At 39.8% G+C, this 25,145-nt stretch overlaps 1 protein-coding gene across 2 annotated transcripts; it reads left to right on the forward strand.

The window, feature by feature from the left end:
• Positions 1-1,280: 1,280 nt before the first annotated feature.
• fgd6 (FYVE, RhoGEF and PH domain containing 6) lies at positions 1,281-24,289 on the forward strand. Of its 2 annotated transcripts, none has more exons than XM_042403674.1 (21): positions 1,281-1,573; positions 3,661-5,707; positions 10,592-10,703; positions 12,358-12,425; positions 12,551-12,581; positions 15,501-15,652; positions 16,666-16,822; positions 17,229-17,316; positions 17,603-17,653; positions 17,776-17,834; positions 17,929-18,000; positions 19,020-19,088; positions 19,231-19,314; positions 19,674-19,753; positions 19,863-19,965; positions 20,047-20,190; positions 20,273-20,375; positions 21,194-21,288; positions 21,382-21,510; positions 21,592-21,740; positions 22,496-24,289. In XM_042403674.1, the coding sequence occupies exons 1-21, from the start codon at positions 1,564-1,566 to the stop codon at positions 22,536-22,538; spliced, it is 3,846 nt and encodes a 1,281-aa protein (XP_042259608.1). In that variant the 5' UTR covers positions 1,281-1,563; the 3' UTR covers positions 22,539-24,289. The 2 variants fall into 2 exon arrangements, with proteins under 2 accessions (XP_042259608.1, XP_042259607.1); XM_042403673.1 differs by lacking the exon at positions 1,281-1,573 and adding an exon at positions 2,649-2,746.
• The last annotated feature ends 856 nt before the right edge of the window (positions 24,290-25,145 follow it).

Raw genomic sequence — 25,145 nt, forward strand, 5'->3', positions numbered from 1 at the left:
TGTGATTAAATGCAGAAAAACAGCAGCAATTTCACTTCAATTTAGGATAAGATAAGATAAGACTTTATTGTTCCAGAGGGAAAATTAGCTGTACAATGCCAAATAATTACTACACATCACACATCTCATAAATAGAGTGATAAAAAAAGTACAATAAATTAGTCAGGGTGAAAAATAATAATCAATAAATACTCTAATAATTCTAAGATCCATTAAAAATTAAAGGTAAAACACTGAAAAATCTGATGTTATCACTTAATGCACATTCAACATGCAGAACAGTACACAAACATCATCAATATATGCATTTAAACACATTTTCATGCTCACTTCTGTGCTTATAGTTTTGTATTTTTCATTAGTTTTAATTTTTATTTTAATTTTTTTTCAATTCATTTTGTTTCAGTTAGTTTCCAGAGTGGTTTTGCTCATTTCAGTTTAGTTTTATTGTTTAAAATGTACTAATTTACTTAAGTAATTTTGAGGTACTTGTATTTTACTTGAGTATTTCCATTTGATGCTACTTTATACTTCCACCCCACTACATTTCAGAGGGAAATACTGTACTTTCTACTCCGCTACATTTATTTGACAGCTTTAGTTACTTTTCAGATGAAGATTTGACACAATGGATAATATAACAAGCTTTTAAAATACAACACATTGTTAAAGATGAAATCAGTGGTTTCCAACCTTTTTGGCTTTTGATGTCTTACAAAAAGCAGTGTGTAGTCAGGGTCACATTTCAGATGTCTATGAGTTGTTAACAGCTCTACCAAAGAGTGATTTTTCCCTCTAAATGATCCAATATTTCAGCAAAAATCAAAGATTAGAGAAAAAGTCCAAAAACTGAAAACAGATTTGTGTATCAGAACTTTGGTTTTTCTTCTTTCCTCTCACGACCCCTCAGATTTATCTGGTGACCCTTTGGAGGGGCCCGACCCCTAGGTTGGGAACCACTGGACTAAACTAGCTAACTGTATATAAAGTAGTTCAAACTAGCTCCACCTCCAGCAGCTACAACAGTAACATGCTGCTTACACACGGATGCTTCAGTATTAATAATCTAATGATGTCATATATAATAATATATCACTCAGAGGGACCAAACCACTACTTTTACTGCAATACTTTAACTACATTTTACCGCTAATACTTATGTACTTTTACATAAGTAGGATTTACAGGACTTTTACTTGTAATGGAGTATTTTTACAGTGATTTATTGGTACTTTTACTGGAGTAAAGGCTCTGAATACTTCTGCCAGCAAGAGGTTTTTTTTAAAGGTCGTACAGGAAGTGTGTCGCTTTTTTGTATCCGACTTGACGCTGTTGGGAAAAATCACCCGTGGCCAAAAAACTTTGGGAAAAATGGGAAAAGCAACAGGCATGAAGTCTTTATCCGTGGATGCTCTGGCGAGATAAGGAACAAAACAGCGATGGATCTGCATGTTTTCTCCCTGAGGCGGATTTCCAACTGACAATGGTGTCGAGGGAGGAAAAAACGCAGATTTTCTCGCAATTCCATTGAAAGTAAATGGAGAAAGGAGCAAGTCGGGAGTCATGAGCACAGGTTTGTTTCGTGGGGGAGCTAACTTTACTTAGCAAAAATCCTACTCTGCAAGCGCCTATATTAGTTAACAAAATATACGTGTTTACTACTTCTGATACTTTGTTTCTAGAAGATAAAAAAAGAAAAACTCTCCCAATTTGAACGTTGTAACGGACGTTAGCATCCACTCTATTTTTACACAGCCACAGTTAATTACAGTTTTTCTTAATAACAGCTTTCAAAAAGATATATAAAAGAGAATAAACCTCAGTTTTTAGTGCTTTCTAAAAACGCAATCATAACTCACAATCCAAAAAAAATCCCCCTTTTCCGTTTTTGTTATAACAGCCACAGTTGCAGCTGGAGGGGGTTAAATCCTTTGTCTTAAAACATCTGTCCTGCTGTTGATGCAGCAAGACAAACTGCATAATAAGCTGCAATGTTAACTCATCATGTAAAACAGTGGTTAAACTTTTATCTGAGTGAATCCGGTGCACTTAACTGGTCATGTTCGCAGTTTTTCTGGTTGTTTTTCTCCCCCCCTCACGACATGAGCGGCTTTAGCTCAGCTTTACCTGGCGTTGGCTTTTTCTAGAGAAAGCATCAGGGCCAAACTTCGTTCAAACATCTGGAAATTTATGCTCATTTGTTTATTGTTTGGCGTATAAAACCTGACAGGATAGTTGATGGTATCTTTAGCATATTTTGGTCAATTCGGCTTATAAAATAAATAAGTTGCAGCTACATCTAGTAAGCAAACAACAGTTAAAAACTTTAGTATTGGCTCTCATTGCTGCCAACCGCTTGGAAGAAGTATTTGTAAATGATGGGATGTACCAACTTTTTAATATTGAACTCTATAAAGTGTTTGCCGAATTAAAAAGTGGTTTTTAATCGTGCCTTAAATAATGTTTTAATTGTTTCCTATTGCGTGTAACAGTTGTTATAAGCAGAGGTTCATTAAGTTTAGTTATATTTGAACTGAGTTTGGGTTTAGCTGCACAGGACAGCGGCAGCGTGTATCGGGGGGAGGTGGGGGGAGGTGTGGGGGGGAGGTGAAGCGGTTTTTTGGTCGTTGGCCTTTTCGGAAACATCCGCTCGATGACTCCGCTTCTCGTGGTGTCGCCCAGCCGAGAGTTTCAGCCAGTAGAGCGGAAAATATGGCCTACAATCTCAATTCACAGCTTTTTATAAGTATGTGTATGTGTGTGTGTGTGCGTGTGTGTGTAGTTTTTTTTGTTTAACCTTTATTTAACAAGGTGAATCGCAAAGGGATTCAGACATTATTTAGAGCTGCAACAATTAATCAATTAGTTGTGAACTATTGAATAAATCGTGATAACTGATTAATCATTTTCAGTCATTTTTTTGAGGAAAAAAAATTAAAGAGCAAGAACACAAACTGTCATAAATCAGTTTGTGTATATGTATAAATCTACCAATAAGGTGTGAGGTTTAGCAGTAACCTATTAGAGCAGAGAAAGAGAGAAAATACAGAAAAATGCTGCCAGTAGGAGGGAACTGCAGGAAGAAAAAAAAAATTCTATTAGATTTATTGCTTTTTAGCTTACTGTAGTGTAAAAAGCTGTAGACAAGAAGTTGAGACATGCCAAACTCCTCCAAGAAAAGGGAGGAGTGCATCAATTCAGTTGTAATTTTTATTGAATAATCCAGTTTTGCTTTGTGTGTGCTGCAACAAGTGTGATGTAAGCTCAGGCAGTACTCATTTATTAGCTAAATGATTCATAAAAGGAAGCAAAGAAGCAGGAAATAATACCGAACAATGTATTTATTTTTTAGTTTAGTGTATTTATTTATATTTTAGTTTCATTTTAGTATCATTTATTGTCAAAGATTTGCATCCTAATTCGGATCCCTGAAGTTGTTCACACTTAAATCCAACCCCACGTTCCTCCCCTCTTGACCCTGAGAGTGACCTTTCGACCCGAACCTTTACCACAGCTTGCAGCTGTCTATGCTTATATTAGAGGAGGAGGGGAGGATGCTGTTACGTGCTGTGCTAGTGCTGCATGATTCATGTGAGAGGAAGGGTGTATAAACAATTCTTGACTTTTCAGTAAATCTCCTCCCTCCTTCTCTACGTGCAGGTGTGAAGAAGCCTCCATTAGCTCCCAAACCTAAACTCCCTGGTACCACCAAACCCTCTCCCCCGCCCATCGCCCCCAAACCGGGTCTGCTCTCCCAGACCTCCGTCATCTCCCAACCTTCTCCTGCTACCCTCAAGAGGGCAAAACCGGCTGTTGCCCCTAAACCATGCATCCCCAAATCTTCAGCCTCTTCTCCCCCTGTCTCACCCCCGCCACCCAAACCCAGCGGAGCCTTCATCCTCTCCCAGGACCAGGAGGAGGCTTTAGATGATAGCCTCTCCCTTCTCAATTCCAAAAATGGGATTTTATCAGAGACTAACAAACGTGAATCAGTCTACATCATTCCCACCTGCTCATGTGGGCTTCAGGAATGTTCCCAGTGCCAGCGTCTGGAAAACGGAAATGTAACAGAGATTGGGAGCGATTTGTACAAAGACCTGTTGCAGAATGGGATTTCTACGGAAGAATTTGCAGAGAAATCGGAAAACCGGGAGAAGGGAGTGTCTGTAGAGAGGAGCGAAGGCGGAGGGATAAGTAAAAAACCCAGGGATAAACCCCAAAGACAGAGACACTTGGACAGGAGATCGGTGAGCAAAGACGCGCAGAGGACTGAGGAGCAGAAGGGGAAAGTGTCGGAGACTGTCAAACATCAGGAAAGACGTTCTGTTGCTGAGCCTGATGATGCAAAAGCTGATCAGACTGAGGCCCCAAACACAGATTTACAAGACTCTACGTGGGCCTGTGATGTTGCAGGCAGCATCATTGTCTCCCCAAGTGTCCCTCTTCATGAGTTTGCAGCTCCTTCCGCAGAAAATCTTCAGGTTGAAAGCGTCGAGGCGTCTCCTACCAGTTTACACCCAGATCTGCAGGTCCCTGCTCCCCCCAGTAAGCCTCTCCCGGTCCCTCACCCGCGTAAACTTAAGAAGCCAGCCCTGGTGAGGCAGGATGGTGTGGAGGGCGGCGCCCAGGATCAGTTGGCGGAGGAACAAAAACGGGGGCTTGAGGGGAGTCTTGCTGGTCTGTCTCTCTGTTCAGAGGGCGAGGAGCTCCAACAGGACACCCCTTCACCCCGAAAAGACTCATGTCGGGGAGACGATGAGCCCAGCGCCCCCGTCCCCCCTCCTCGACAGACCTCCCTCTCGCCTCGCCTCCACAGATCATTCCACATGTTCCCTCCACTAAACAAAAACACCTCCCACTCCTTAGACCTGCTTTCACAACCCGAGTCGATGTGCTGCAGCAAAGAGGGTGAGGAGCATCGGGCGGAGGAGGACGAAGAGGACGGGTACGGCGACTTTGAGCGGTACCCGATCACTCACAGCCTCCCCAAGCAGATCAAACTCGGCTGCCACCCGCCTCTGGTCAACGCGAGGAAGGCCCTTTCTGCCGAGGACCAGCAGTCGCTGAGGGCGCCGCCCAGAAAACCTCAGAGACACAGCCTGCCGGCGCCTCCTCCACCCTCCATTTGCCCACCTGCCCCTCCACATGCTAACACCCCCATGAGAGAGCTGCCCGCGCCTCCTCAGGAGAAAACAGCATGGCGTTTTACCCGACCCTGCGTGACCTTCTTCAGCCGGCAGATGCCCACCAGGAGCAGCGTGCCTCCGAAGAGCCGAGCCCCGACGCTGGGGGGCAAGCAGAGGGCGCAGTCTTTCTCTGCAGCTGACCTGGCAACCCGGGCCGACTCTCAAAAGAGGAGCCTTTCTTTCCGGAAGCTGCTGGAGCTCCGGCTGTCTGTCAAGATGCTGCCAAAGCTGCTGGCCAAGGGAGGGCAGTCCCTGGACTGCACCAGCGTGGACTCTAACCGAGGGGAGAAAAGCCTGGAGCGGCCCAATAGCTGCATAGGGGAGGCTGACTTTAGCGGAGGAGGTGGACGGGAATCAGTGGAGTATGAGAATGTTCCTCTATATGAGGAGATTCCCGAGTATATGAACCTGCCTTTTCACAGCGCGAGGCTGGGCTGGCAGTCTGATCCCGATGGAGACGATTCAGACATCTATGAAGTGCAGGATCCCTATCAAAGATGCCAGGACGACGAGTACGAGAGGTACGGTATTTTACTCATATTTAGAACTTTGGAAACCTCTTGTTTCAGCTTGTAACTAATGATTACTTTTATTATTGGTTAATAGTCGGTTTTGTTAGTGTTTTCCTGGCATTTTATGCATCATTAGAGGGATTAAAGTAGAAAGATGACAGGAAATGATAGGAGCCATATCCCCTAGGCTACCAGGGCACCCCATTGGTCAATTATTTTAATGATTTATCAATTGTTTAGTCTATGAAATTGCTTGTTTTGTTTGACCAGCAGTCCAAAGTTTAAAGCTATTCAATTCAGGACTCTGTAAAACAGATAAAACCAACAAATCCTCATATTTATTTATTCATTTAACAATCAACTAACTGACTAATCATTTCAACACTAATCCTGTAGATGTTACGGCCGCAAAATGTTGTTTCCCAATCGTTTGAGTCAGAAAGATTAATAACACTGTAACAAACAGAAACATGTGTGTTTAACATTATCAATAGATGAAGAAAAGAGATTTTTATACTAAGAACAATGGCACGACTGTGTTTGTGTGTGTGTGATGTAGGCCGACGTCCAGATCTGCCGTATGACACTTAACCTCCGTTATCACCGTGTAATTGCAGGCGACCCCTAGCTACATTGCGGCAAGCCGTTGTGTGCAGCAGGTTGCACAGGTGACATTAGTGGTTTGTGTTTACAAGAGTGTGAAAGTCAGCCTTTGAGCCAGTGGCACTGAATTTGAATAGAGCATTGATGTGCAGCAGGTCAGCCTGTTTTCCTGTGGGTTATTTTCAGTGGCCAGGGCAGGAAATGTCTGAGAATCGCAGAAACGCCACACAGCTCTTTAGAACAGGGAAAATAAACCTCCAGCAACCACCAGCCTCCTCCTCCTCCTCCTCAGCTGCCTGCCCTCGCACTGCGTTTAGCCTCGTCTCAACCTCATCACTTCTCCTCCTCTTCTTCTTTGTGAGAGCTTACTGTACTTTTGTACTCATCCCTGTGAATGAACAAATAATCTTTTTATACAGTACTTAAGGAAGAGCAACAAACGTTTGCAGAGGGCTACACATGAAAGACACTATTAAAACAAACTTATTGAGATACAGTATTTAAGGAAGAGATGGAAACTAAAAAGAGGACATTGAATAGAACATGAATACATAAATAAATAACATCATATAAAAGATATGGGACATGAAATAACTACAAAACCCCCAGCAATGAAGCGGTTTCTAACAAATCCAAATTACAACCAAAATCCATTCATTTGTTTGTTGGCCAGCTGTTCACGAAATTTCATTAGACTTTATTAATATTTTTTCAGATATTACGAAGCAAGTCAAACTAGAATGATGGATTTAGTGAAGATGATTATAGGTGTTTTGAACAGGGCTGCAACAAACAAGTAGTTTCATTAGCAGCAAAATAAACATTTGACATATTATCACCTTTTATAAAGTTGTTACAGCTAACATGTTAGGAAACAGTTGCCTATTTACACATCCAGCAGATATGAAGCAGCATTATAATTCATTTTGAGTCATGTTTCTGTTTCTGGCCACTTGATAAATGTAAGTCCAATATTCAATCTACTTTTCGCTTTAGGAAGGAAAATATCAGGCTCTAGCTAGTCGCTAACTATGTCTGTCTGCTGTTTGGTGCTGGGCAGGTAATGTAAAGTTAGTTTTAGTGTGTTTTTCGCTGAAAACAGCTCTCTGCTGCAGGTATTGAAGCCTGAAACTGAACTAAAACAGTAATATTATGCACTGTAAAACCAAAACGAGCTTTAAGATGCTAAAGCACTTAGCAAAACTGAGGAAAACACGAGGAGTCATGTGAGACATTTCTGTGGCTTTGTCACTATCACGATTCTGTTCACATTACACATAGCCATTTTAAAAATAAATTCATTGTTAATATAAATATATTGTTCAGTGCAGCTTTAAGAAGCTGGAACGTGGTGCATGTTGCTTGATAAATAGAAATATCCATGTGTTTAACAGCTAAAGGCTCCGCTACATTCACCAGCTAGTTGCTAACTTTGTTAGCCTGCTGTTTGGTGCTGGGCAGGTAATGTATGGTGGTCATTTTTGTGCTTTCTTCAGTGAAAATGGTACAGTGAGAACACTGAGAGAGAACTAAAACAGTGCTATTGTGGGCCGTAAAACCAGAACAACCAGCTGAAAGGCACCAAAACGCTTAGTAGAGCTGGAAAACTGAGTCATGGGATCATTTTCTGCAGGGTTGTCACCACGTTCACAATGTCAGTGGTCATTTGATCCATTGTTAATTTAGAAAAATATTGTTCCGTGCAGCTTTGAGAAGCTTGATAAATGACTTAAACAGCTGATTATGAGAATTGTTGTCAGTTGTCATAACTTCAGTGTTAGTTTTAAGTGTAAGGGTCATCTAGTGGCATTCATGCTATTAAGATTCCACCGAGTCACTCTGGTCTTGACAGTCGGCCCAGACTCAGGAGCTGTTCCCATGATAGATGGCACGGTTCCTATTTCCTCTTCTCAGACCGAGGCACTACAAGTGATGAGGTCAAGGCCACGTTACGTGGCATTGAGGTTACAGCAGTGTGAAATGTGCCGTTAAAAACAATTTAAGACGTAGCCTGCTTCTTAATTCTGTCTGGTATGCAAAGTGGTTAGAGGGGTGTTTGTGTGTTAGAGAGAGAGAGAAAGAGGGAGCGAGTGAATCTGTAGTGTTTCCCAGGCATCTGAGCCTGTTAAGTTTATGTAAGTAGCGTCCCGGGCTGTAAACAAGTGGCGCTCTGTGCCTGACCCAGTGTGTTGGAATGCTCGACTATAGAGAGAAAGGAGCGTAGGGGCGAAAGACTTTGAGGAAGAAGGAAGGAAGAGTGAGTGTATTGAGTTTTAGGTAAAAAGAAACTGTCAAGGGACGTGTAAGAAAAACAAGGAAGTTGAGAAAGTGGGCAATTGCTGATGAGAGTGAAAGGAAATGTGTGTCTAATCTAATCTTATTCTTAGCTATCATCCGCCTCGCCAAGGTTACAACATCTACAAGCTCCGCAGGCCGCCATGCACAGTCGTGTTGATGACAGAGAGGAAGAGACAAAATCAAAAACACATTATTTCCTCGTTTTCTGCACTGTCCCACTCCGCCGCTCTTTTCAAATCCGACAGCTAAATTCGAGAGAAAAGATGATGAGAGGCAGATCAAAACATTAGCGACACACAAACACATGTTGCTGCTTGTACCAACCTGGCAGACGGCACTTGTTTATGGGTCGCGCCCAGCCAGCATGTTGTCTTGCTGCCAGCGGCAGCAGGGCTGATAGAGACGCAGCGGGGAACTCAGCATGCAGAAATACAGGTTTTAAAGCTCTAAAGGTAAAATTAGCTGAAAATGTTCACTGAAGTAGAGTGTAGTGGGTATGCTGTCGGCCTACGTAAAACATGATATGATATTAAGTAGCTGATATGGCAACATTAATAGGATTTATAGTTTTTTCTGATATTGATATGTGTATGAAAAATTAAAAACAATAAGCTCCGTCTCTAACTTGTTAAGTGAGTCTGATTAAGCTTGTTCTTCAACTTGGAAATAAAAGGTTAAAGTCATTATCAAGAGTTTTTTTGTGCTTGGCAAACTCCCATCTTCATTTTTTGTTCTTCTCACATAACCTGCACTCAACTGAATTGCACTGCTGTTCAGAAAACTTCAAATTTTTACATATAAGTTAATAAACTTTAGGTTTAATGCAGTTAACAGTTTAGCATTTCATCAAACAAAACTCTTCACACATGTAAAACATGATATGATCATATCTTCCTCAATTTAATCCCACCAAAAGTCAGTAAATGTCAATACTGGATAATAATAATGAAATAATAGCGATAATAACAGGTAGTACACATCATTAGCAACTAATGATTATTTTCTCTATCAATGAATCTATTGATTGTTTTCTCAATGAATCAATTAGTTGTTTGGTCCATAAAGTGTCAAAAAAAAAGGATAAAACATGTCGATCACTGTTTCCCAAAGCGACGTCCTCACATGTCTTTTTTTGTCCATAACCCAAAAATATTCAGTTTATTGTCACAGAAGAGTCAATAAACCAGAAAATATTCACATTTGAGAAGCTGGAACGAGAGAACTTTAAAATTATTTTCTTAAAAAATGACTCAAACAGATTAAACGATTCTCAAAATAGTCGGCGATTAAATTGATGAATCGACTAACTGTCGCATCTCCACACATCATTTAAAAACACTTACGTCCTCTTTTTTTTTCAGGAGTTATTTTCCTGCTTTAATTTGTTTTTTCGGGGCCATTTTGGTCTTTTTTTCTTTTCTTTTCGGTACTCAATTTGTGGCACAAATGTTTTTTTGTTTCCATTGTTCTGTCCTGGCGGCAGGTTTTCCACTAAACTCTCTGCACCCAAACACTCCATCTGTCACGCCTCCGCTGTGTGTGATTGTTTTATCTTTTGTGGATGCGGTGGTTTTGTATCTTTCAACATTTTCTCCTACTGCATTGAATCGTCTTGTCTTGTCTTTTTTTCTTTTCTTATGCCACGTGACACATAGCTAGCATAACTTCCTAAATGAAAATGTTGGAATTACCCCTTTTTATCAGAGATATGAAAGGGTAGCCGATATTTTCCTTTGTAAAATCTCCTGGAGTTACTGACTCATGCTATTGTGAGTAAAGGTTATTGTGTGTTCAATCCGTTGCACAAAACCTACTTAATCTTTATTTATCTAAGGAGTGTTTGTCTGGACACACACAGACACTAACTCCTCTCCAGCCCTCCCACATATTTAAACATCCCTTCTAAATCAAAAGCTTAAGTTGAATCTTCTTCTGACTGTTACCATGTTTCTGTCTGTCGTGTTGTTGTGGTGTCGGTGTTTCGACTGGCAGCGGCTGGCTCAGGCAGCACGTCCACTCTGAGGAGGAGGAGATACACAGCTCGGATGAAGAGGACAACAGCTCCACTTCCAGCAAGGAGAACCTGGACGTGGTAGACAGACAGGTAATTCAGCCGTTATTAACTGATATGGTGGCTGAGTATGAAGTAATAAACCGATGGTGGATGAATCAAATTGAAACAGAAACTTAGTAGTTGATCATTTATTTCCTTACTTAGGCCAATACAAATAAATTTATATTCTGTAGCATCATACCTGTAGTTTACACCAGCAGAGATGACTTATTATAACACTATCTTGTTAATCATCTTGCGTAGGGCTGCGTCTAACGATTATTTTCATGATCAATTAATCTGCCGATGATTTTCTCAAGTTATCGATTAAGTGTACTCTATAAATATATCAGAAAATAGTGAAAAAATGATTGTCGCAGTTTCCCAGAGTCAAAATTAATGTTAATTATTATTATTAATTAAAATTAATCATATGTGTTGTTTTGTCCGACAAACAGTCCAAAACCCAAAGATGCTCAATTTAATACCATATATGACAAAATACATCATGAAATCATCACATTTGAGATGTTAAAAACAGCAAATGTTTGGAATTTTTGCTTAAAAAATGGCTAATCGATGCAGCGTCTAGATTTTATTTAATCTATCTCCTGTCTTGTTAATCATCTTGCGTAGGGCTGCAACTAACGATTATTATCATTATCAATTCATCTGCGATTAAGCGTGGTCTATAAAAATCAGAAAATAGTGTAAAAATGATAGCTGCATGTCTTTACATGTCTTGTTTTGTCCGACAAACAGTCCAAAACCTAAAGATGCTCAATTTAACCCCATATATGACAAAATAAATCACATTTAAGATGTTAAGAACAGCAAATATTTAGCATATTTGCTTAAAAAATGGCTGATTGTTGCAGCTCTAATCTTGTGACTCCCTCAGATTTATCTTACAGCTCGTTGGGAGGTCCAAACCCACAAGATGAGTGGAAAATGTTACCAAGTAAGCAGATTACTAGATCTGGTTTTACAGAGAAAAATACTCATGATGCCGACGTATAAAAGCGGTAAATCATTTACAGAATACAACAGACACGTCATATATAACCGCCGGTGACTGTAACCGCAGGGAGATTGTATGCACGCATGCTGCCAAATGAGTGTGTAGTCTGTCAGAAGTGGGTGTGTGTGTGTTGAAAGGGGGGGATGGTGAGCAAACACAGGAGGGTTACACATTCAGGAATAGCTCTCTTAATGACTCAAAGAGTTTTTTTTCCCTCCTCTCCCTTCGTCCTGCGTGACCCTCTCCATGATACTGTCAGCACCTGTGCCCGACGCCCCTCAAAGCTCCAGGGTATCACAAACACAGGCTCCGATAGGACCAGTAGGACATTTCGGTCGAGAAGGGGGGGCCAAGGCCGCTGTCCAAATTAAGTCGGGGCGAGAGAGACCGCCCCATTACCATTCCACAACACACACCATCAGAAAGAGACAGGGAGAGGGGGAAGAGAGGGGGGGGAGAAGGGGAGAGAGAGAAGGGAAAAGTTGCTGCTCTACTTTCTGATAGAGCTGTTGTTTGGGAGACTGAACAGTTCAGTCCCGATGGTTTCCCACATTGAAGCAGGGATCCGGTGATCATGGTGATTTGCAGTGAGCCTGTGAGTGAACAGAAACAAAAAGTTTTTTTTCTCTCTCTCTCTCTCTCTGTTAGCATCATCTCTCTGACTGTGTTTTCTTTCTCTTTCAGCAAGAGGATGAGATGAAGAGGAAGAAGGTGGTGCACATCGCCCAGGAGATCATGAGCTCTGAGAAAGTGTGAGTGGTTTAATAATGAACCAGGAACACGTGTTAATCCTTCCTTTTGTTGCTTAAAATAAAAAAAGCCCAAATTAGCTGCATTTAAGATCGTCTAACTGATGTTTTTATGCTTTTTTTATCAGGTTTGTGGATGTCCTGAAGCTTCTTCACATAGTGAGTGACTTACTTATATTTAAGGAACATTTTCATGAATGTTGTTTTAATAGTCAAGAGAAGAAGAGCGTCTAACCCGCTTTTTTTTTTTTTATTGTGGGGTTTTTTACCGGTGCTGACACTGTGATGGTTTTGAATGGTGATCAAAGCTTTTTTTTTTTTTTTTTCCCCGGGGATGGACATGAATTAATGAGCTCTTGGCTTGTGTTGTCTGTGTTCAAGTGCTCGCACAGAGTTGAATAATGCAGTTATTCCACAGCTGAGGCTTTTAAAAGTTGCTGCGTCGGAGGGTTTTTGGTTTTCCTGTGGGCAGGTAAACACACAGCCACAACTAGGGAGGCGGTGCTTTGATCAGTTTCATCATAGAAGACACTGGCAGACGAGCGTGTGTGTGTGTGTGTGTGTGTGTGTTTGTCTGTAGACCATGAGTCAGGAAAAAGAAAGATTATTAGTCTGTGTTGAGTTAAGAGTTGGTCTGGCAGGATGAGCTGATGAGTTTAGATGCCCATAAATAAATATATATATAATATATATATATCTATAAAGCGGTGGGCTTTCACTGACGTATGTGTTGTCCATTTTTCCAGTATTTTACATATTGATTAATTTCTCCACATAGTTCATTTCATTGACAGTTAGAGTCCAGTTGTTGAATATCTTTTAAAGAGGTTTTCACCTTCACCATAAGTTTTTTCCAGGATTTTGCAAGGGTGTAATGTAGCTACAATAAACTTTTATTACAAATATTTTCCATATATCTTCAGCAATCTCTTGCCAATATGAGGAAATTAAAGGGTAAAGCCCAGAAAGAGTAACAGTAGTTTACAAGTTGACCTTTGCTGCTCTGAAAATATATTTTTTTGCAGATGTTATTTTTTAGTTTGTCCATTTAAAGCTGAGTTATTATAATTTACATTGATAATTATAATTTATGATACCACTAAATGCTGTATTGAAGCGTCATTGTGTCGCACGCTTGTTTGTTTTGAATGAAGGACGACTGGATGTTGTAGTTTTTGTTTGTTTTTGCTTTGTTTTTTATTGCACAACAGACGGAAAGAACTTTCACTGACATGAAGAGAACTCAGTCAGTCTTGTGACTTTTAATATTAGTGATGGTGAACTTGATGCAGCTCTATGTACATGTTCTGTCTTTGAGATCCATAAAACGTATTTAACAGAACTTATTGATTTGAGTTTACAGCTGCAACGATTAAACGCCGCAATGATTCAATAAATCGATTAGTCGGTCGACGGGACATTTACCGGCAAATATTTTGATAATCGGATAATTGTTTTTGTCTTTTTTTTTTTAAGCAAAAATGTCAAAAATGTGCAGTTTTCAACTGTTCAAATGTGATGATTTAATACTTTTCTTTGTCATACGTGAAAGTAAAGTGAACAAGGTTAGAGTTAAACATTATTCACTAGTTCCTGACATTTTATAGACCAAACAATAATGGATTTATGGAGACAGTGTTCGCTATTTCATCAGTGTTTTTGTTTTTTTTTAAACTCTCGTCTGTTAGGTGTAACATTTGACAGGGAAGCTGTGCTTTTGTTTATGAGTACTTCAAGGACAGATCCTGTTCTGGATCCGTCCTGTCCGTAGGGGAATCCCAGGTGAGCGGGTTCAGACAACCCACACCGAGGGTCGAAGGTCCACCTGTCTGGCTGCCTCAGACGCAGCTTTAGCGAAACCCGCTGCAGGATTAGTAGAAAACGTCGCCCTGTGGCCGACGGGGGAGGGCGAGGCGCACAGCTCTGTCCAAGAAAAGAGGTCAGCTCGCATTCTTCTCTATCCGCGGACGGCCCGGCCGCGCAGCAGCTGCTTCCTCAGGCCACAGAGACGACCTCCAGACACACGCATACCAAGATAATCCTCTCTCCCTGTGTGTGTGTGCGTGTGTGTGTAGTATATGCTGTATGCGTGCAGGTGGGTGCGTGGGTCGGTGACTGTGTGTACATACTTGTGGCGAGTCATCCAGCCGACGTGCTTCCTTAAATGTTTCTGTCCCTTTTGAAGTCGGTGTATTTATTTCTAACATCCATATGTGTTTGTATTTGTTTTAAGACTGTATGACTGGACCTTAAGTGGACAATTTTGGCAGATCTTTGTGTAAACTGGTGCTCAGAAAACACACACACACACACAAAACACAAGTGGTGCAGGTGAGCTGTGATAATAGTGATTCATCATGATATAATTATTGAATTTCTGAACCGCTTTTCTTCCTAAACCCAATTAGTTTCCTCTTTTTATTTCTATTTACATTTATTATCAAGTTATTTATGTGTTACTTCTTAAAAATAACATATAAGTTAAACACACATTGTTAAATTAACTTATAAAGACAAATAAAACATAACAGGTATGTAGAAAAATAAATATTTTTGCCATATAATTGATTAAAAACTATCAAATTAGATCTATAAAAAATACTTATGGGATTATGGGATATTAAATATGATTTTTGGCTGACTGTTTTATGTCATCACGTGTCTGCTCTCGCTGAATACACTCTGCTGTATCGTAAAAGTCAATGTTACATGAACTGCGAGTGTGTGTGTGTGTGTGTGTATGTGTGTGTTAGCACAAGTTAACTGGGACACTGGGATCCTACGTGGCCTCCCAGCTTCCTTCCAGGTGGATGTGTGTGTTGGCACACTGGACAAAGTCAAGACCGCTGACTCAGCTGTGTGTGTGTGTGTGTGTGTGTGTGTGTGTCATGAATTTCGTGCAGAGGTGTGGGGGAAGGGTGGAGTGGGGGGGTGGGAGTGGGGGGCAAGTTTACGAGGTGACAACCAGGCGTTCCTGTTCAGCTGCGATATAGTATTTTGTCATGTGTCACCCCACCCTATACAGCTGTGTGTGAATGTGAAAGTAATGATAGAATTCATCCTCTTGTGTCTCTAAAGGACTTCAGGGATGCTGTTGCCAAGGCGACCCGCCAGAACGGGAAACCGGTGGTGGACGAGAGGATCCTCAGCCAGATCCTGTATTACCTGCCGCAACTCTACCAGCTCAACAGAGACCTGCTGAGGGAGCTGGAGGAGCGGGTGGCACACTGGTACGCACACACACACACACACACACACACACACACACACACACATAAACACATTTTTATCAGTGTACTTAAAAACCGGAGCTCACTTCCAGTGTTTTGGTCACTCTTTTTGGTTATGATAAGAGGTTTTTCCAGCAGCTTTATGGCATTAGCAGTCAGATGATCAGTTATCATGATATAAACAAACCTCCAGTGTTACTATTTTATATTATTACGCCACTTATAAGATATAAAAGTGAAGGATAAGCGGTTCAACATCTGCAGCGCAGTAAGAACAATACTGTTGTTTTCTGCAGTGTTTGACAGATTTGTGAATTCATTGGGGGTTTGTTTACTCATGTTGCTTCCCCGCTGAACTCGTTTTAGCTGCGTTCCCGGATCTTAGCAGTCAAGTTGATGATTAAAACGTTACCATAAGCCATTAGAGTAATGACGAAAACATCCTAAATGAAAATAAGATTGTAAGTTTGTGACACAGTAAAACCTTGAGTCCCTGGAGTTAGTATTAAGAAGCAGTATATAAACATTTAATAAATGCTTTAAAACACACTATAATGTAGTTGTAAGCAGATATAAGGATGTTTTTAAGTGTTTATTAATGTACAGTATTTGTCTTCTAGGAATGTTTTAATATATTGTCATTCATTATCTGTTTAAACACTAGTTATAGTTGTTAACAAATACATTAATGAACACTTATATCTGCTAATTGAGTGTTATAAACTACTTATTAAATGTTTCTATAGTGCTTATAAATGCTAAATAAGGTTAGACAGTCACAAAAAAGTATGAATAAATGAACACAGCTCTGCAGATATTGTTGTTATTTGTCACTGTGACTGGTTTCTTGCCTTTTCACAATACCCAACTGGAGTTCATTGCTTAATTCACCTTCTGACTCACTTCTGGATCATTGTTTGTTACTTGGAGTCAAAAGCACAAAGTTGTTTTTTTGCCTTTTTTAGTTTGTTTACTGTCTGACGGGTGTTTTGTTCCCGTCTGTCCGGTCACAGGAGCGATCACCAGAGACTGTCGGACATCTTTGTCCAGAAGGGTCCTTACCTGAAGATGTACTCCACCTACATCCGCCAGTTTGACAACAACGTGGCGCTGTTAGACGAACAGTGCAGGAAAAACCCCGCCTTCGCCGCCGTCGTCCGAGAGTTTGAGGTAAAGCAAGAAAATCGGATTGTCATTACATTTTTTATATTCTTATTATTATATTGCTGTTAATCAAGGCTGCAGCTAACTAAATGTTTTCACTACTGATTTCTCTTTCAATTAAAGAATCAACTGACAAGAAAAAAGAAAACTCCAAGCTACAACTACAAAGCAATGAATCAAATAATCATCATAAGCACTACTATTATCCACCAGGGTTTTTATTTAGAACATCTCATGCAACGTTATCGTCTAAATTCCGTTCTGCAGGCCTTTACATCTTTACAGTAACTTCTATTGTTGTTGTTGTTGTTGTTGTTGTTGTCGTTATTATCAGTAGCAACCATCAAAAAAAAAATCCTGGTATCTGGAGCGCTTGTGTGTGAAAAACAACTTTGTGTTTGTTTTGACTCAGATGAGTCCGAGATGTGCCAGTCTGGCTCTGAAACACTACCTGCTGAAACCAGTGCAGAGAATCCCCCAGTACCAGCTGCTGCTCACAGGTACAAACACACTCGTACACACACACACACACTCACACACACACTCGCTCCCTGTTTCGGTTTGTTGTAGCAACTCCCGCACACCTCAGGTCAAGGTTTTATTGAATTATGGCGCTCTTTTTTTTTTTTTTATTGGCAGCACATGAACACAAACTGAGGTCTGTCTGTTTAGGTTTCATTAGGATTTTATACTGACACCCAGTGGACAAACACTTACAGAAACCTGCGTTTGCAAAACAAATTTCCGTCCTTCAAAGTCATGTGAAACCTCTTTGCTCTTTTACAGATTATCTGAAGAATCTTCCCGAGGACTCTGAGGATTATAAAGACACACAAGGTTAGACAAAGGACACTATTACACCAACAGAAAACAACAACACAGAGATAGAAAACAAATAAATACGCCTTAAAAATCATCTTTATGCCAAATGTAATGTTTCATCTGTGTTCTCCCTGCAGCTGCCCTCTGCATAGTGAAGGAAGTGGCCAACCATGCCAATGACATCATGAAACAAGGGGTAAGAAATGATTCCTTTTAAAACTTTTAAGTTTTGAGGTGATGGTCTACTGTAGCCTCACGTTTCCTCTAAACTCTCTCGTGTTGTGTTGCAGGATAACTTTCAGAAACTGATGCAGATTCAGTACAGCCTCAATGGTCACCATGAGATTGTTCAGCCAGGCAGAGTAAGTTATTTTCTGTAAAATCTTACCCAAACCAAAGTTGATAGCCTCTTTAAACTGTTCCCAGTGGGAGAATTTCCACACAAATGCCATCAGACATAGAAACATGTTCAAATTTCATTATTTTATGCAGAAAAAAACACATTTCCCACACTTAAAAACAACACCTTTAGACTGTGCGACAACAACAATCGTGTAAGTTTCTTGCGTGTCACATTGTGCAAGATGCCTGTGATAAAAATCTTGGTCACAGTCCGTGTCAGACTGTAAAATATGAGGCATGTCAGATTTTGTGATGAATGCGCGGTGAATCACAGCGCTACGATGTAATTAGAAATAAAGGCTATGAAAGCAGAGGTACGTCATCATCCATCCATCCGTGCCGCTCTGATGTTCACGCAACTCGCCGTGAACATATTTTATTGTATTCTGTGTCATTCCGTGTCGTATCCTGATAGGTTTGTGTGTTGTTGGGGGTCAAAGCAGCAGTGATGTTGTGAGAATTTAGTCTTGAATTTCTGACACTGTCAATTTTGTTGTGTTTGGTCACCAGAGCTGGACATGTTTCATATTATGATGTAGGAGCAGCAAAGATTTCACCACAATTCTCTCACTTTTGTCTCAAACAGCCCAAAATCGCACAGTGTAGAGGCTCCTTTAGACACATAGCCGGCAACATTTGAATATCTTATAAAATATATTTAAAAATCGCTACGGTTCAGAGGTCAATTAACTAATAATAACAATCTACATTCATCAAAAATCATAATCTAGCTGATATTACAACATCTTCTGCCCCAAGACTTTAAATTTAATCCTTTTTACAACCCTATAGCACTCACATGGTACAACTGATGATATCACCCACAATAACAAGCCTCAACTCCCTTTATTACCCAAACGTCGTATCCACTGTTGTTTTATGTTTTGGTCGTTTTTAGAGTCAGAATAGTTATTAATCAGACTCTGAGTTCTATATTTTAAATGCAGCCTGTTTAAAGCAAACACGTCCATATTTGCAGGTGTTTCTGAAGGAGGGAACTCTAATGAAGCTGTCCAGGAAAGTCATGCAGCCGCGGATGTTCTTCCTGGTGAGCAATAAGTGAACTGGTGCACCAGTCTGGAAAATATTATGTTTTGCTTTCCTGTCTTTACTCTCAGAGCAGTTTCAAGTTAACTTTGCATGTTGCTGTATTTCGTTCTTAAGGTTTATTGTGTTTTTTGTTTCTTCAGTTTAACGACGCTCTCATGTACACCACTCCTGTCCAGTCTGGCCAGTATAAACTCAACAGTGTCCTCTCTCTGGCTGGGATGAAGGTTAGAGACTTTTCATTTGTATTATATACACTTATTTATCTTATTCTGAATCACTTTTTGGAGCCAAAAGATCAATTTTTTTCATATTTTATTCTCTAGTTAGATGTTCTTTGTTTTAATAATTGTGTTTTTAATATTGATATAATAGATATTACATTATTTATTATATCTTCAGCTCAACTACTTGCTGGTTCATGTACTGCTGTTTTTGATACCCAGTCCTACAAATTTACTAGTGTTCATCTACAGCTAAACACGGCTTCAGTGAATTATTGATGCGTCGAGGCTGAGTCTGCAGCAACGTTGCTCGTATATTTGCAATGTTACACAATCAATGTTATCTTCTCTGTGTTTTCCAGGTGAGTAAACCCAGTCAGGAGGCCTATCAGAACGAGCTGAACATCGAAAGTGTGGAACGTTCTTTCATCTTGTCTGCCAGGTCAGCACTCACACATGTCATAACAGCTGACAGTTGAGTCAAATATATCGTATAATGAGCTGGTTGTGTTCGCTGTAGCTGAGGGTTCTGATGTATTTTGTACTTACAGCTCGGCCACAGAGAGAGACGAGTGGCTGGAGGCCATCGCCAAGGCCATAGACGACTACACGAAGAAGAAAATTACCTTCATATCAAGCCGTAGTCAGGAGGAGGTAACACTCAGATCTGTGAGGGTGTTAATATATGCTGTTTTGTGGTTGCACCCATGTTCACCCTCCTCTCTATCACCTCAGGCTGAGGGTGTTGTCGACAGCGGCGCCCCGTTGGGTTCGAAGGCTCCGATCTGGATACCAGACCTGAGGGCCACCATGTGCATGATCTGCACCTGCGAGTTCACCCTCACCTGGAGGAGGCATCACTGTCGCGCCTGCGGAAAGGTCTGCACCGCTACAACTGCTTCTACACAAACGTTATCTAAGTAACTCCCCTTCTCATCAAAGTTTTATGTGTATCTGATAGGTGGTGTGTCAGGCATGCTCCGCTAATAAGTACTATCTGGAGTACTTGAAGAACCAGCCGGCACGCGTGTGTGACCACTGCTTCGCCAAGTTACAGGAGAACAGTGAGTGAAATTATTCTGGAAATACTGATAATATGATTAAAGGATGTTTTGTGGTGATCTACGTATTTTTCTTATTGCCAAGTGCCATAAACCTCCATTGTTGTCCAAAAACAGCACTTAAGTTATATACAATGAGCCAAAATTATGTGTTTACAAAAAGTCTATTGAACCACATTTTTTATAACAAATACAAGATACCAAAGCTGACCAAAAATCATAGAAAGTATGTCCACATTTTTTGTTTTCCTATGAAAACTTCTTTAGGGGAAGAAAATAAGATATTTGATCAAGAAATAAATTAAAAGTGGAGCAGTCTTGTCTTTCCAACACAGCAAAATAAGGAATAGTATTCTTATTTTTAATTTATCTATGTTCTGATTTGGCTTGGATTTTTGCCAGAAATACTCAGTAGAGTACAAAATGTGTATCAATCCGCCTTTGAAAATAGTCCCCCCAAAAAGCACTATTTCTTTTTGTTTTAGTCATGTTTGCTAAAACCTGCAGTGCCCAGCTGTTTTAGAAAATCACTGGACCTATTTTAAAAATAAAATAATACATTTGTGAGCTGTTTTTAAAGATTCACATTTGCAGTAGGAGCCAGTTGGTTTGGGGTGGAGAGTTACAGACATGCTGGGGAAATGGGAAAATATTGAAAAATAGATAAAAAGCAAGCTTGTGGTGTTGGTCTTTTTACGCGATTTGTTGACAATAACAAAAATATAGAGTACCACCAGCTGTATCTTTTAACATTATATGGATCATTGCTTGAGGTGAAACCATGTGGTTTTGTTCTTATTACTGAATTTCTTTTTTTTTAGGTGATCGTTGTGCCTCAACATCAGTTTCTCCCATCAAATCTGGAGCTTTCTCCTTCACTAGAAAACAGAAGAAGATTCCTGCTGCACTAAAAGAGGTGAGGAACACAAAAACACTTCAGTTTCTTCAACACATTATTATTGTATTCAACTTTGTGAGGAGATTCATTTTGCTCTCGCTGTTTTCCCAGGTGTCCGCCAACACAGAGAACTCCTCCATGAGCGGCTACTTAAACAGGTCAAAAGGCAACAAGAAGCAGTGGAAGAGGCTTTGGTTTGTCATTAAGAACAAAGTGCTGTACACCTACGCTGCCAGCGAGGTACTCATAATGTCTGTTTGTTTTCTGAACTCTGTGTAGCTTTTCTGTATTTTTTTGTTGAGTAATTATTTCTCTCATCAGGATGTTGCTGCGTTGGAGAGTCAACCGTTGCTTGGGTTTTTCCTGAGAGAGGAGAAGAACGGGCCGGCTCAGAAGCTGCAGTTCAAGCTGTACCATAAAAACACGCTGTTTTACATCTTTAAAGCTGACGACATCCCCACAGCACAGAGGTATCTGACTTTAAGAGGCTGACGATACAGTAAAGGATAAGACTGCCGATTTCCTACATATTTCTTATTGTCAATAAACCAACAAGTATTATGTGTGTATCCAAAGCCTGATGTATCTTATTCCTCTGTGCTGTAGACCTCCTTTGTTGTCCAAAAACTATTTAAAACACGTCAAAGAGCCACATGAAGAGTTTGGGCATATTAGTTTGTTTAGAAACGGCTCCAAAGACTAATAACAGCGATCATGTTTTCAGTCTCTGGAGAGTAGTTCTGTGTACTTCTTGATTTTGTAATGAAGTTCTTTGAGAAATTTACAGTGTAGTACCAAGTCAAGAGGTTGTGATATGTAGCACAACAAGCTAGCAAAAGCTGTAAACAGAACTGTGTTCCTGCACATGCTCAGTGGCGTCTGCCTTACACAGAACTACTCTCCAGAGACTGAAAATGTGATCGCTGTTATTAGTCTTTGGAGCCGTTTCTAAACAAACTAACCTGACCAAACTCTTCATAATGAAGGGACATGTAACCCAGTGCAGTGATGCGGCTCATTGACGTGTTTTTAATAGTTTTTGGACGACAACGGAGGTCTACGGATCAGAGGAATAAGATATATCAGGCTTTAAAAATACACAATAGTAATATGATATAGAACAACGCCAGCCATATCCTTTAAATTAAACTGAAACATTGTTATTTTGCTCATTTTAAAGTGTTTTCTCCTAATTTTCTTTCTTTTTTTGTATTTTCATCTATAGATGGATCGAGGCCTTCCAAGAGGCCATGATTCTTGAACAGTAATCACCTTTTTATAGCAGTGAAGTCGTATCACAGCCCCGGAGCCAGTTGATAAGACAACTTACGACCCCTGACCTCAGGTCAAGGGTCACCAGCTCAGGAAGGACTCCGGGATAGACTGTTAACTTTAACATTACTGTCTGTGGAAACCAGACTGCTTTCCCCTCAAAGAACTGGATTCTTTTTTTTTTTCTGCTCTCTTAACATATTTCTATCTACCAACAGCGACTGATGCTCAGCAGTGCTGGTTGAGGTCAAGAGCTAATAGTGTGTCACAGCTGTGGGTCAAAGGTCAAGTCCAGAAGCATGTGTGTGGAAGTGAGACAGAACAGTTGTCAGGACCATTTAAATCCTAGTTAATACTAAAACGTCTGAAGTCTGGGAGTGATTTTTTTTTTTTTTTTTTTTTTTAAATTAAAGCGAATGAAGGAATCACATTTTGTGAATCAAAAAAAAAAAATGCAAAATTTCCCACCTTCATTCAAACATGTTGATGTCGGCTTCTTTACTCGTAGTGTTAAAAACTACAGTGTCTATTTGTTCAAACAAAATCTAAAAAGAAAAAAACCACACACACACATTATAAAATATCCAAAATGGTTAAAATGTTTCAACTAAATCATGGATGCAAAAGTATTGCTGATGTTTGTTCATGGATTGAATGATGTAACAAGGTGAAATTTAACTGTGAAAACAAGGCTTCTACTAAGAAACAGAGGTTGGATGTTCTTCTCTTTTACGGTTGATCTCTCTGGTTTAGAGATTTTATTCTTATATTTTTTAGATTTAAAACACCAAAACATGTAAGTCGTGGGTTAAAACAACGTCCTGGAGAAAACTGGAAATGTCACGAATAATGTAGATATATTTTTCATACAATTTATAATATTATCTTTGCCTGTTTAGGTAATAGGTGATATTGTGTATATGAATAGGAAAGAGGAACATTGACCTTTTTTTATATCAAAGCCAAGAGCTAATATTTATAAAGTAGGAAGAGGCTGATTTATTGTTTGAAAAGCACAGGCTGCCACTTTTTTGTCTTCTTTTTATTTTTGGGAGTCAGGGTTTGTTAGGAAACATGTTTCCATCAAAACCGTTATTTTTTAAAAATTGTTTTAGACCATTTTAACAAAAACAGAAACAAAAACAGTTTTTTTTTATGAGCAAATACTGTGGAAAGTTTGCATGAACTATATTTCTGAGGAAATGCTTAAAAGCGAGAAGACATTTTGAATTATGGTTGTTTTTGCAGGCTTTTTGCCTTATTTTTTGAGATAAAATTGCAATAATATACATTAGTTGGTGCTCTGTTTGAAGTTATTTACATCGATCAAATTTAGATCCAGATTTCATGACTACTCACTTTCTTAGCCAGGGTACTTTGGGGATTTTTAGATTTAAAAACAGTAATTTTTCAGGTCTGTTCCTTCTCGGTTGGATTGCCGTTTGTTGCACTACTCCCATCACGGCAAATTAGTCGATTCCCACAGTTGTAGAATCCTAAATCTTACTATTTTAGGGAAAGAATTAAAGAGTTGGCTTTGGCTCATTTATCTGATTTAGGCTCGAGAGGATAAATCTGCCGCAGCCTGGTCTGAAAACACTAGCCGAGCATGCGTTTTCTTTCACGATTTGTACATTAACAGTGACCATTTTGTAAACATACGCTCTACTCAGAGTTAGAGTCTCCTATAAACAATGATTCTAAACTGTCAGGCAACAGTTTTTAATAAAATATATATAAATATAAATCTTGTCCTTTGTGTTTTTAATTGTTCACTTCAAGGCATGAAAAGCTGTGTGAGAGTATAATAATCACAAACCACTGTCGCTACTTAATTACAGAGTGCAGACAGATGTATGTGGGAGGCAGGTATACATCTGTGTGCATCCGTTAATGAAGTCTGGGTTTCTCTTTGAGCTGGTGATCAAAGCACTGGTTTTAGAGATAAGGCGTTTTTTATGATGTACCATAGCTTTGAATTTTGCTGCAGTTTTATATATTTCCCCTCTGTCTCCCTCTGCAGTGACACTGGACCGTATTAAATCAGCTCTCTTGTGCAGCAGCAGGTTGAGAGACTGTCCTTTAATTTAAAAAAAAAAAAAAAAGCACCAGTTCAAGTCTGTGTCAGGAAGCGTCGGCTCTGCTCAAGTGTCCTTTAGTAACCTTGCTTAATACTCGGCATCTACAGGGTCTCTGTACTGCAGCAGACCTCCCTGTGAAGGTGTTTTTTTTTTATACCTTATTTATTGTTTTATAACACAATAAACATGAATTCACTCATTGACATTGGATGGTATGCAGTGGGAGTTGTTAGTCACAGAATGGTAGTTGTCAGACTCTTCTTTAGTCAGGTATGTATCCCATTTAATCCATTACGCTTATATATATCCGTATCAATATCTATTCATTGGTTCAGGTTGGGAGGATCTTTAAGAAGTCAGCATCTTGTAATTGCCTTCTTGTTTGCTACCATGAGAATTTTTAGTAAATATTTGTTTCTAATATCAAGTTCCTCAGATATGTTTCCTATTTATTTATGACTATATATTTATATTTTTCCTTTTTAATTGTTTATTGGCCACTTTAAACACAACCTCATCACT

This window comes from Thunnus maccoyii, chromosome 23 (assembly GCF_910596095.1).
Source record: "Thunnus maccoyii chromosome 23, fThuMac1.1, whole genome shotgun sequence".
NCBI classification, from domain to species: domain Eukaryota; kingdom Metazoa; phylum Chordata; class Actinopteri; order Scombriformes; family Scombridae; genus Thunnus; species Thunnus maccoyii.